Source organism: Alternaria postmessia, assembly GCF_024291825.1.
Source record: "Alternaria postmessia strain BMP 2775 chromosome Unknown scaffold_124, whole genome shotgun sequence".
NCBI classification, from domain to species: Eukaryota; Fungi; Ascomycota; class Dothideomycetes; order Pleosporales; family Pleosporaceae; genus Alternaria; species Alternaria postmessia.
The window spans coordinates 33,251-46,460 of NW_026260197.1; the positions used below are offsets into that span (position 1 = coordinate 33,251).

At 52.4% G+C, this 13,210-nt stretch overlaps 4 protein-coding genes across 4 annotated transcripts; 2 read left to right on the forward strand and 2 right to left on the reverse strand.

Moving 5' to 3' along the window:
* Window positions 1-1,578: 1,578 nt before the first annotated feature.
* J4E82_010416 (uncharacterized protein) lies at window positions 1,579-3,261 on the forward strand (the record flags this gene model as incomplete). Its single annotated transcript, XM_051736628.1, has 4 exons — window positions 1,579-1,737; window positions 1,791-2,167; window positions 2,216-2,361; window positions 2,408-3,261. 4 exons carry the CDS (start codon window positions 1,579-1,581, stop codon window positions 3,259-3,261), a joined length of 1,536 nt encoding a protein of 511 aa, XP_051583609.1.
* Window positions 3,262-7,011: 3,750 nt separating this feature from the next.
* J4E82_010417 (uncharacterized protein) lies at window positions 7,012-8,349 on the reverse strand (the record flags this gene model as incomplete). The annotated part of the gene is made up of 1 exon (XM_051736629.1): window positions 7,012-8,349. One exon carries the CDS (start codon window positions 8,347-8,349, stop codon window positions 7,012-7,014), a length of 1,338 nt encoding a protein of 445 aa, XP_051583610.1.
* Window positions 8,350-9,790: 1,441 nt separating this feature from the next.
* On the reverse strand, window positions 9,791-10,849 carry J4E82_010418 (uncharacterized protein; the record flags this gene model as incomplete). Its single annotated transcript, XM_051736630.1, has 1 exon — window positions 9,791-10,849. One exon carries the CDS (start codon window positions 10,847-10,849, stop codon window positions 9,791-9,793), a length of 1,059 nt encoding a protein of 352 aa, XP_051583611.1.
* Window positions 10,850-11,538: 689 nt separating this feature from the next.
* MDH1 (Malate dehydrogenase, cytoplasmic) lies at window positions 11,539-12,882 on the forward strand (the record flags this gene model as incomplete). The annotated part of the gene is made up of 6 exons (XM_051736631.1): window positions 11,539-11,604; window positions 11,721-11,838; window positions 11,894-11,934; window positions 11,988-12,096; window positions 12,146-12,240; window positions 12,292-12,882. The coding sequence occupies 6 exons, from the start codon at window positions 11,539-11,541 to the stop codon at window positions 12,880-12,882; spliced, it is 1,020 nt and encodes a 339-aa protein (XP_051583612.1).
* Window positions 12,883-13,210: the final 328 nt, after the last annotated feature.

Genomic DNA, 13,210 nt, shown 5'->3' on the forward strand with positions numbered 1-13,210 from the left:
ATAGGCGGGAGTATTTGACATGCATTTCGAGTGCGTCGCAGTAACGCAACTAGATGATCGTGCAGCACGTAATTGGGAGATGCAGAGCGTTGAGATGGTGCAAGCAGGCGAGGGGCGAAGTCAACGTTCGCTGATCTGCCTGGAAGCCGTCTGACGGCCACGCGACGAGCACATGGGCGATCAGCTTGGTGTGCTCGTTGGCGTTTCTAGGCATGACATCGTGTACGCCGTCTTGGTGTTTGGATTCGTAGGCTATCCGCCGGGGCAGCGCAACGATTACAAACTGTCTGCGATACCGCTGCGGGGCCACGTGCGAGTAACGCAAATCTTGCTGCAAATGCCGCGCCCAGTGTCGCTTGAACACCGTGGTCCGGGTCCAGCGGACGTTCAAAGTTACCAGAGACCAATGCTATTACTATCCATGATGCTTGTAGGCGGCCATGCAAGGACTAAGCAGCTTCCATTGTTCCGCTGGCGCCGTGGGCGTTGGATGGTGCTGGCGAATTGCAGGAGGCCAGTGCTCCATTTATCCGACGCACCAATCTGGGCTCTCGTAAGCTCTACCCCCGGTAGCGGACAGCGGGACTCTCGAGAGCACACCAGGCAAGTTCAGCACCTGGTGAGCGGGGCGGCCTAATCAAGTCCGGCTGATTTTAGCATTGCCAAGCCACTCCACAATTCCCCAGATGGCGGGGAAGAGTCCGCCGTTTGATGTGCATTCCGCTGCTGGAAACTCAACACCACATCGTGGATATCGTCCATTTCTGGGCTCTGTAACACGGCGCCACCGAAACCGCGGAACGAAGCACTGTGAAAAGCTTCGTCCTGCCGGCTGAAAAGCAACACCCTGCCGCCACGTCCCTTATCCGCGGCTCCATGCTGGAGGGCGTTGTGCCAAGGTCTTGGGTGGCGCTTTTGCGAGGCTTCGAATGGTCGCGTCGGCGGTGCCCAGAACTTCCATCTAACGCAAGTCCCGGTCGTTCTGGAACGCAGCAAGTTCCTAATACATGTGCTTGGCCCGGGGCGACGAGGGGCTCTGCCTAAAGACCGACATGGTGGAATAATTGCTTTCGTATGCGCCGCAGTGCTATCGGTCCGCAGTCCTGGCATAGGGATGGGAGTTGGGAGGCTGAAACCCAATCTAAGGACACCCGCTTGGTTTGGATCCGCTGAGTAGACGTCCAACATGATCGGTGAAGCACAAACCATTGTGGATTCCGGCAGCAAGTCAGTTGGTGACAGATTTGACAAACCCAAAGGCAACGTGGTACCGCAGCCGCTAGCGCCAAGTCGAGATATCGCATCATTCCCCCTTCGGCGCCCTTACCACCGCCACGCTCGGACGCAGCAATTGACGGGCTAAGTCAGATCCACAATCTTGTCCCATCCAACCGCCCCATGGGGTCCCGGGTCGCGCTAGCAGCCTAGTCCTATCAACCCCAGCAGGGTCCGTCTCGTTTCGGGAGACACACCTACGGCGTTCGCGAGCCTGAGTACATATAGAGACACTTGGCTGCCCCTCTGGAATGTGTTTCCTCAGACTCTTGTACTCCAGTCCACCCCCAGGCACCAAACACCATGGCAGCCGTACAACAGAAATCCAGCCTCGAGGCCAACGAGAAGGGCCAGGCCATCTATGCCAACGATGTCAGCAGCTCCCAGATCAGTTCTCCGAGTGATCTCGATGAGTATCCCGACCCAGATGCCGGCAAAAGCGATGAGGAGCGCGCCAGACTCGTACGTCTCTCTCTTTCCTCTTGACTGTTCTGCGACGTACTAAAACCATCTAGGACAAAGCACTCGTCTGGAAGATGGACAAGTGGCTGATCCCGTGGCTCTCGCTCTTGTATCTCCTTTCCTTCCTGGACCGTACCAACATTGGAAACGCACGTGTTGCAAACATGGAACCTGCTCTTAAGATGGGAGGTCGTGATTACAACGTCGCCCTCACCATCTTCTTCATCTCCTACGCCGGATTCGAGCCACTTACCAACATCGCCATCAAGAAATGGTCGCCCCGTGTCTTCTTCACCGCCATCATTCTCGCCTGGGGTGTCATCATGACGCTCATGGGTGTTGTCCAGAACAGGGCCGGTCTATTGGCATGTCGGTTCTTCCTCGGAATCGCCGAGGCGGGTCTGTTTCCTGGTGTCAACTACTACCTTTCGTAAGTTACTCTATCACGGAGCCGGACGTCATGCTAACAATGCGACAGCTGCTGGTACAAGCGCCAGGAACTTGGTTTCCGTGCCGCCCTGTTCTTCTCCGCCGCAGCACTCGCTGGTTCTTTCGGTGGTTTGCTGGCCGCCGCTATCACTGAGATGGACGGAGTAGGCGGTTACGAAGGTTGGCGATGGATCTGTATGTTCCCACATCCTAACCATGTTACTCTTGCTAATCTGAATAGTCATCATTGAGGGTCTGATGACAGTCTTTGTCGGTATCTTCTGTTGGTGGATGGTTTTCGACTTCCCGGACACGGCCCGATTCCTTAACCCCGAAGAGAAGCTACGAGCTGTACGCCGACTCAAGCTGGATGGACAAGCCCGCGCCAAGGTTGGAAGCATCGACCGTCGACATGTATTTGCCGCCCTTCGCGACTGGAAGACCTGGGGGTATGCTGTCATCTACATGGGTTGCCTTTGCCCATTGTACGTTTTCTCGCTCTTCCTCCCGACTATCCTTCTCGCCATGGGTCACAAAGGCACAAAGGCCCAGCTTTTGTCCGTCCCACCTTACGCCTGTGCTGCCGCTTTGACAGTTGCTGTCGGTTGGATCGCCGATAGGACAAAGTTGCGCGGTATCTGCAACATGGCCGTGTCTTTGATTGGATGCATCGGTTTCGCAATGTTGCTCGCCACCACGAACCCGCATGTCCAGTACGCTGCCACTTTCCTAGGCGCCATGGGTATCTACCCCACAGTTTCCAACACGCTGACATGGGCTTCCAACAATGTCGAGGGTTCGCTCAAGCGTGGTGTCATGGTTGGTGTCGTTGTCGGCTGGGGTAACATGAACGGTGTCGTGTCCTCCAACATTTACAACAAGTGGGAGGCCCCACACTACCGCACTGGCCACGGTATCGTCCTTGCCTACATGTTCTTGTTCTTGTTCGGTGGAACTCTCTTCATGCACGTCATGCTGAAGCGTGAGAACAAGCTCAGGAAGGAGGGTAAGCGCGACCACTGGGTGCAGGGCAAGACCGAGGACGAGATCGATGACATGGGTGACGTACGACCGGACTTCTACTACACTACCTAAGCGTCGGTGGTGTCATTGTGTAATTGTGTTTTCGAAATCGGCTCGCGCAATCGATATACCAGTAGTTCTTTCAAAACTTATACCCAAAATTGTGGGTGACTTGTCCAATCTTCTATGAATTAATGATGAGTAATGTGGGTTCATAGGTGGTCAATGACCATGCATCATATGAGATGTGGACCTTTGAATTGTACATACCTGTTTTACATGGCCAACTTGTTTGTGTAAACTATGCCGAAGGTGTTAGTGAAGCCTAGCAGGAGTTGTGGTTTTGGCAGCTGTCGCAACCTCGGGAATCGCAGTGAGGCTGACAGCCACAAATTAGCCGCAGTATCCACTGTGCCGTTCGTCCGAGGTAATTTGGGCAATATGCCTTTTGATGCGGGAAAACAATTCCTCGATGAACCATAGCGACAGAAAACAATCATTGGAATCGTTGGAAGAACAGGTCGATGTATGGAGAGGGTGGGAGAATGCAGCGTTGGCGATACGCGGCGAGGTTCGTAGTAAGGAAGGTTATGACGTTATCTGCGCGGTGTAGGGAACGGGTGGTCTCCATCGCCAAAACGCACGAACACTTCTTCTTTCTCTCAGTCCTCCTTGTCTCCTACGTCTCTCGACAGCACATCGCAGACTGTGTGGTGATTGCCAGTAGTTTCGATAACGATTTCTGTCATCTTGCGCGTAGCCGATTTCGCTACCTCGAAACATTAGTCATGTCATCACCAGCCATCACAGGGAGCTTCGGAGCTACCTTACTCAACATCTGGATGGATGCATAGGACACATAGTTCGGTTGTTGGCGGATTCAAGATGATACGATACTGGCGAAGACGTGGGAGGGCGAGCGGTCAGACAACGAGGACTACGCACAACATATAAGCCCGACATCGCCAGTCTCCCCCACCTTCACGAGACACTCCAAGCCCATGGCACATCTCATAGCATTGGCCCTAATAAGCAAAGGATGCTGGATTCGCAGAATGCACTGAGGGCAGATCGCCAAGGCACTCCGCGGAGCGGCTTCCGGCTTATATCCGTGGACGAGCATGTCCAAGAGAGCTCAGCGCTTGGGGACCACGTAAGAGAGGGATGTTGATATCCGCTGTACCGAAAGCCTGCACCATGTAAAGAGATGACGATATTGGCAAATAGTGCATGCAGAAGCTGGGCAACGTCCACTAGATGGACTGATTGATACTGTGTATTCTTGCTCAGCTAGGTCTTACACGTTGACTAGAAAGTTTCATTCTCGACACATATGAACCATGACACAAACTCTGCAAGAGGAGTCGAATCATAGACGCAAGCGCAACCAGCAACGAGATTTTGGCCCAACCTTCTCTAGAGCAGTGTCCTGTCATTCCTTCTGCTAGCTCCTAGATAAAGAAGTCCTTGGCCATAACCGAACCATTACAATAGAAGACTATCCGAGCCTCGGAGGCACTCGGCTGACAGTTGCAAGAGTAGTTGTCCGAAGAGTGACGCGTAGACTTCTCTATAGAAGGACCATTGTTTACCGGTTACATACCCAGACTCTTGTCTCCCACCCAGAGGCTTAGCATACTTTGGTTCAGTGTGGGCAGTCTGTAACCTAACATGAACAGTGGAGTGGAGGAGGCGCCGTTGGTCCCCAAAAAACATGTACTAGGCCTACTGCTCCATGTGAGCCACCGTTTCCTTCGCCACACTTGCATGGCACGTGCCACCCTCAACTGCTCGCGTTTTTGTTACAAGCGAGGCGTGTGCTGTTGCGGCCGTCATGATGAGCAGGCAAATCGTCCAAGAGTTCATCGTCTTCTTTATGGAGTAGGTACGAGAAAGGAATCTTGAATTATGGGCTTATGGGCGGGTAGTGTTGATTTTGTGCGTTGAATCCGTTGACAATGCTCTCAGTGAAGTCGAAGATCAAGAACTCCGCAGTTGCCAAAGTGACAAGAGAGGTGGGGGCAGGAAGAGTGAGACGCATTCTACCAGAGCCTGATGAGCAGTTTGAACATTTCGATGGCCGCATTCATCTTTCCATTTGTAGAGCGTTTTGGTACACTTTTCTCGATTGCCATCATGCGGGAGAGTTTTGGAATGATGTAACCCTCGAAATCTCTAGCAGGGAGTCCATACAGGGTACAAGGTGCAAAAGCTTAAGTCTGGATGATGATGCCTGCCTGGATGCAAAAGCGATGAACGATTTAACGAAGAAAATCAAGAAAGAGAGTTGCATATATTTTTGAAACATGCACTCAGGTTGATATGTTTCCGATGACCAGAAGTATGTCCAATCATGCGTCAACAGGGTATGACTTTTGAAACTCCGACCACAGCACGCCATCCGTGTGTTGTCATTGGTTTTGGAAAGTCGCAAACAATCGAATGTAAGAGAATAAGACAGTGAATAATGAGAACCTAAATACGACGCGTTCCGTCGCGCGAATAGTAGGCGCATGGTTCGACGAGCAAGAATCTCAAAAGACTTCATTGCTGTCAATCAGGCGCGGACTGAGACGTATGGAGATGCAGTCTTGAGAAGAGCCCCTGGTTGCTGATATGTAATATACCACGAGTGTACCTCCAAGGTCTGTGCAACATCAACCTCATGAGTGAATCTGGCACAATACGGTGAACACCTCTAGGCCACATGATAACCGCACTATATGACAATGACAAGCTCCCTTCTGTTCGTCACACAGCGCCTTGACCTCTACTAGTTCGAGCTACCAAAGAAACCTTTCACATGGTTTAGGTCGTCCAAGTTTTTGCGGTAACACATCATCCTGAAAATGGGCTTTGGGGTATGCTTTTGCTTTGCGTAGTGGGTTGTCCTACAAACATGTCACCATTCCTGTTATGTTTTGGAATACGTTGGCCAGGAGAAACCACAACATGGAATGTAGGGCCTCATAATTTTCGTGAATGCATGTGAAGTTTGTGATTGAAGGAAGACGAAGAGGTGAGACGAATTTATATTGCGCTCGGATCCAGACCATGGATCAGCGCCCAGTTTGTTTTTGAAGCTCTATCAGGAACACAGCGAGACATCCGCCATGCTATATGCGTTGCTGTCATTCCGACAGAAGCATGGGAAATGAGGTAATCGTTTCAAGGAACAGATCCATACTGCAATCACGAGTGTCTTCTGAAAATCAGAACGCTTTTGTTGTATACGGACGACAGGACAAGCGCAGCAAAAACAAGCTTTTGTACTCGTTTCCGTAATCAGGGCATAGTGGTCCTCCACGTAGTTCTTCGAATTGAAAGTAGGTCCAGAGTCCGATCATGGATCGATAGTGAATGCATTTTGAAACATTTTTGTAAACGACCAAAGAGCCATGTCCAATATAAGAACTTCAAATGCTGATTTCCAGATCTTCCACGCCACATGTGGATGTTGTATCTAGTTTTGAATCTTGAGAATATAGAAGATAGGTGTTGAGCAAAAAGGAGAGGAAACGAATACCGAGAGACTACTTATACTTCTGCGACTGGTCATCAGCCGCTCGGCTTTTGGCACATAGTGCCGATGCATACTCCAGCTGTTGAAGTTAATGGAGCGGCAGCGGTCCGTCCCTTCCCTGGCTGCCACACGCACTCATGCAACATCCAGCGCAGGCTTTCCAGTTATCAACGATGATCAAACACACGCATATTGGGGGAATCTTGATAGAAGTAATTACAGCTGGCGACGTATCGCTCAGCGGCTGGTGAAATAAATATTGGGTATCAAAACTAGAAAGATCGCTATGCTACTTTTGCTTAAGATGTCAGCTCGGTAACTGCATCCCAGACCGATGACCAAATCGACCTCCTCTCAACGTGCGATGCCTGACTCTGCTCTGCTAGCAAGCGGCGCGCTTCTTCGAGCTCAGCCTCCCACGCCAACACCGCGTCCTTCTCATCTCGGATCGCAATGTCTGTGGGTGCAAGCGCTGCAGCTTCCTCAATGAGGGTGACGGCTCTGACGCTGTTGGCGGTGTCACGCATCAGCCTCAAGCACCTCGCATGACGGAACAGCATTTTAGCCGACTGCTGGTTGCTCGGCGTCCATGTAGCGCCGGCGTGCTGCGCAAAACGTGCAGCCGCGGTCTCGCACTTGCGCAGATGCTGGATCGCAACGCGACCGTTTCGCTGCACAAGAGGTCCTTGAGATTGGTCATTGGCCATGTCCACTTGCAGGAACTGGGCGTGGAAAAGGTTCAGGGTGAAGTAGAGATCGGCGGTCTTGTTCACAAAGTCCTCCCCACCAGCCTTCTGCAGACCAGTCCAGGAGGAGCTATGGCGCATGCGCTCGAGAGTGCGCATCGCATAAGCCCATGATTCGGAAGCAGAGTAAAAGTTGTTTTGCTGCCACTGGCGCTTGCCGACATCTACACCAGTGCCGATCTCCTCAATTGTCGCGTCAGGCTCTGTCCAGCGGGGCTGTGCGACCTGGTTCCTCACGCTATCCACAAGGGCTGCATCGACAAATCCAGAGATCTTGATATCGGGCACACCGCGGAGAGATGACGCAATAGGCTCTAGCAGGCGCTCTTGGATCTTTGGGGTGAAGAATCGAGTGTGCGCGTAGTTCAACCTGATGCTTGCGTTGATGGAGGCGTGCTCGCTTGTGGTCGAGTTCGCGTCCGCCATTACGCTCTCAATGTCTAGCTGCTCGCACAACTTCGGCAAGTCAGATCGCAGCATCATGATCTCGAATTCAGAGAACTGGAATGGAGATGGCGCAAACACAGGCTTGGAAAGCGTGATGTGCATGACGTGGCCATCGAAAAGGCTCACTTTGCGCGCATCGGTTGTGATTACTGGGATACCTTCGCCGAGAAACAGGTTCCGGGAGTCCAGACCTCGGCAGGTGATGCGGACGAATTGGTTGCGCTTAATCATGTAGTCTGACGCTTCTGCGTAAATTTGCTTGTTCGCGCGAAGAAGTGACGATGAAGGGTTGCTTGGGCTGCGTCGGCTCAGCTTGCTGCTCATGCTTGGGTCTTGCTCGACTTCATCTTCCCAGGAGCATAGTAGAAGGTCGTAGATGTTGTTTCGAATCTCTCCAGGTAGATCCAGAAAGCGGAATGGTTGCGTTGCTTGGGTAGAGGACATGATGGCGGTTGTTGTTGATGATGTTTCGTGGGCGTGGATTATTCTGGCAAAGGTTGTTTGGGTTTGTCGCAAGGAGTATGTGTCGCTGTGGAATGTCGCTGTGGTAGTAGGGTTGCTGGGCAAGGAAGTCGCTCAGGAAGTGTTGCTATGGAATGATGCGTGTCAATGATCAAGAAAAAGATGTCGCTGTGGAAGTTTGTCGCTGTGGAAAGTTTTTGTCGCTAGGCCTGTTGGGTCTACATATATACTTGACGCATATGATGGGGAGATGTTGAGTAAAAGAAGCGGTAAAAGATTTGATTCGTGTGTCAAGAATTCGCAATTCGCTGGGAAATTTTCGTAGTCTGAGCTCAAACGTGCATGGACTAGATGTGTCGAAAATTGACTCGCGGCTTTCTTTGGGGAAACTCGGGGAGCACGAGCGTTCTTATGCTGGCGGTAGAATGTTCGCCGGATGGGAAGTGGACCCGCGAAAGCGCTGCTGGGAAATGTGTCAAGTTTGTCGGTTCAGGCGGATCCGTTAGAGACTGTCGTGCGGAGAAGCGTGTATGGTAGGGCCTGACGCTGCACAGTGATGTCGGTCGAGACAGCGTTAGGCGATGTTAGTCTCTAGCTTACGATCTTTCCCGAAGGGATCTTTTTGCTCTCCCCGACGGAAAACCATCCGCGAGCGCCAGGCAAATAGGGGTCTACGGCTTTCGTTCGATATGACTTCGGGGAAACAGGACATTCCTCGGACTTACTCCGTCTAGTAGATCCCCAGATTCGAGTACTTGTAATGGAGTTGCGCCCACAGAAGCCACAGTCGACTTCCCCGGCCCCCTCCGCACTAAACAGCACACGACCCCCAGATGACCGCCATTTCTGCGCCTGCTTTGTTGAGCGGAGACAGAGTGACATAAGGACCACTAGCGAGCTCAGGTGGCCTAGAGAGATGGGGCAGATATGCAGCAGCGCCACAAGTGACCGGAACATGCATTCCTCAAGCAGCAGGTCCTATTACTAGAGGCCCTATCCATGGTGAGGTACAAAGAGTTAAGACTCTCCCCTCACTCTGTTGCGAGATCAGTGTGCCGACTTCCCCGCTAGCGTACGTGAAGTGAGGAACATGTCATCTACACGTAACTAGGTAGTATTCGTCGCGAGTGGGTAATCGAAGCGATGGAGGGACATTCTCCATTGCATCCTTCTTGCTCAGTCAGTGGTACTGCAGGAACAACACCGCATCTGGAATACTGCACAAAGGCTCGAATGTCTGCTCGAATACACTGAGAAATGGTTCTAATCAAGCAGCAGCACAGTGGCGGTCTACTACGCTGGGCTTGGCTATGTTGGTGAAACAGTGTGCTGAACCAGTTCCAGTTGTTCGGTAGCATGCTGCATATGAATCCTGGGTAAGGAGTCTGACCCCCTGTCATGTCCTTGTATTCAATACAATCACTCATTGTATTGCCTTCTTTCCGCTCTTCCCTTTCCTTTTACACCTGCTCGCTTCTTCCATGTCTTCCAACCACATCTTTCCACTAGCCTCGATATCCTCCCGATCCTTTGACTCCTTTACCAGTATCTGATACGCCTCGTTTGCCGCCTCATCCATTTCCGACCCAAACCCATCTGTGCTATATCCTTGCACGCTAAACCACACGCACCCCAGTGGGACCACGTTACCCTTTTGTAGCCATTGTCGCATAAGATCTAACCACATCTTCACTGCTTCCTCCCGGCTGCCGGAGTTTTTCAGGAAAGTTGCAATGTTATGCACAACACATTCTGGTATGGGATACTCGTGGAACCTAGGCCCGACATACCAAACGGCGTCGAAGACCTTGAGTTTTGGGAAACGTTGCGAGATGACATGCGCATCCCTCAAAATCTCGCAGAAGGTCTCTCCAGGCTTTTGACGCTTGTGAAAATGGCCTGTACCATCACCTCCGCTAGCAATACTGTCATGGCTCGGCGCCATGCCCCACATCCCAAGGGGTCGGGCAATAGTGTCGTGGTATACATGGCTCACACTCGTCAATGCGTCCGCTGCCGGATCAGGGAACAGACGAAGTAGGCCGGTAAGTGGCTTGCGGTAGCCTTCGCGTGGACTATATGAAGAGGATAGCCAAACGGTGTTGCTCCTGCCAAACATCTGTGACGCTTCATAGTGGACTTGCTTGGAAACCAGGAGGAGGTTCACGATATCGGAGCTAGGCCTGTCCTGAAGGTCTCTCTTGGTTTGCGTCGTGTAATGTACTCCCCCTGGGACATGGACAACGTAGTGATATATTCTATCTCGCAGCTCTCGTGGAAAGTCGAAGAGCTTGAAGGCGCCAGTCCATTTAGGTAGAACTTGCTCCTTTGGAGGGATATTATCAGGACAACCGCGTGCTATGGTGTAGGAGCCTGGGGAATGAGACGACAAATCTGATGGGGATGCACGTGTGAGGAGCAGCGGGCCCAGTGCTGCTTGGAGTTCAGGAATACATGACTTGTCTTGGTCGGGAGGGGCCATGGCGTTCAAGAGGAAGTCTTGAAAGGTCTCTATTTGTTTCGTTTTTGAATCTGTGATAGTCGCACACGGTGAGCGATGGTTCTAGTATTGATTGATGAAGGTGAATCAAAGAAGTGTGTACGTCGCGATGCATGGTATATATTCACTACATGCACTGCCACAGTGAGTCAAGGTGTGGCTTTAAGTCGGCACTTTGTATGATGGTAGCGCGACGGAACCCTAACTTAGCGTACTTGACTCACCGCTGCGACGCATTATTGGCTCGACAGCATGGTAAGGCATGCAGTCTACAAAGTGTAGCGTTGCGGAGGAGTCGCGATGGACTGCCACTGGAATCACTTTGATGCCATACGGTGTGACAGTGTGGCTGTGGGCGACGATACCTCGGTGGCCTCAAAATCCACGGCGTAGCGACGAGGCCTCATGTCTGCGTTATGACAAAGTGAAATGCATGCTCAATCATGAGTGCACTCTCGGTATTGCGCATGCGATTGCGGTAGAGTTCAGGGTGGAAGGTGGCAGGAGGGGTGAGGTGTTTGTGAAAGCGGGTGTCAGCCGTAGCTCCGACGCCCAGCCGAAGAAGCACTGACGTTCAAGATTCGCAAAACCTCCCGCAGCTTTCCCACACCACCACCTCCTCTCATCCAGTCCAACCCAGTCTCACGTTCCTCACCCGAATCACAGACATCATGTTCGCTGCCAGACAAGCTTTCTTCCAGGGCTCGCGCCGCTGCTTCTCGGCCTCGGCCCGCCAGGTATGCATATTCCCGGAAGTCGCGACTGTTTTGTTGGTGGGGCGGTTGGCCGCGCTGCGAGATGGCCATGCCATTGGGACAATTGCAGCTCAAGATGCTGACTTTTTATCCTGCAGAACTCCAAGGTCACCGTTCTCGGTGCCGCTGGTGGCATTGGTCAGCCATTGTCCCTGCTGCTCAAGCTCAACCCCAGGGTTAGCAAGCTCTCCCTCTACGACATCCGTCTAGCTCCCGGTAAGCTCCAGTCAATTATACACGCGATGCTGTAGTCCTGACAAACGTGATACAGGTGTCGCTGCCGACATTGGCCACATCAACACCAAGAGCGAGGTACGAGAGACGCTCCGAATTCATCCGCGAACCATCTGCTGATACACGACAAGGTCATCGGCCATGACGCCACTCCCTCAGGTCTCGCCGACGCCCTCAAGGGTGCTGAGATCGTTGTCATCCCCGCTGGTGTTCCCCGCAAGCCCGGCATGACCCGTGATGGTGAGCATGGAAACGGCGCATGTTTTGGACACAACTAATCATGCAACAGACTTGTTCAACACCAACGCCTCCATCGTCCGCGACCTCGCCAAGGCCGTCGCTGACCACGCTCCCGAGGCCAACGTTCTCATCATCTCCAACCCCGTACGTTCATTTCAATCGCTTTGGCGCAGATCCGAATTTTGACAGTTTTAGGTCAACTCCACCGTCCCCATCACCGCCGAGGTCTTCAAGTCCAAGGGCGTCTACAACCCCAAGCGTCTCTTTGGTGTCACCACCCTTGACGTTGTCCGTGCCTCTCGCTTCATCTCCCAGCTGAAGAACACCGACCCCGCCACCGAGAACATCACTGTCATCGGCGGTCACTCCGGCGCTACCATCGTTCCCCTCCTCTCCCAATCCGGCTACAACCTTGAGGGCGAGCAGCTCAAGAACTACATCCACCGTGTCCAGTTCGGTGGTGACGAGGTCGTCCAGGCCAAGGACGGTGCTGGTTCTGCCACTCTCTCCATGGCCATGGCCGGTGCCCGTTTCGCCGAGTCGCTCCTCAAGGCTGCCCAGGGCCAGAAGAACGTCATCGAGCCCACCTTCGTCGACTCTCCTCTGTTCAAGGACCAGGGCTGCGACTACTTCTCCACCAACGTTGAGCTCGGCCCCAACGGTGTTGAGAAGATCCACCCCGTCGGCAAGATCACCGACCACGAGCAGAGCCTCCTCGACGCTTGCGTCGCTGACCTCGCCAAGAACATCAAGAAGGGTGTTGAGTGGGTCAAGCAGAACCCATAAATTCCTAAAAGAATTTATGAGTGTGTACAATAATAATGACGTGAGCTACGGGTTCTGGATTGGACTGGGTTTAGTTACCATGTCGTAAACTTTGATCTGTACCTTAGCATGCCAAAATCAACTCCTTACGATTCTCCAGCCGGTTGTCGCTTAGCTGTGACTACCTTGCACATGTACTGACGCGATTTCAAGCATCCCGTTTCCACGACTCAACGTCTGCAAAATGCACGGACAGCGCCAAGTTCGATACAGTAACCGGTCACGCTGCAACATTAATAGAGCGGAACGCTCCAAGGCTTATCTCCATCAAGCTGCCAAGCTCTCAGTG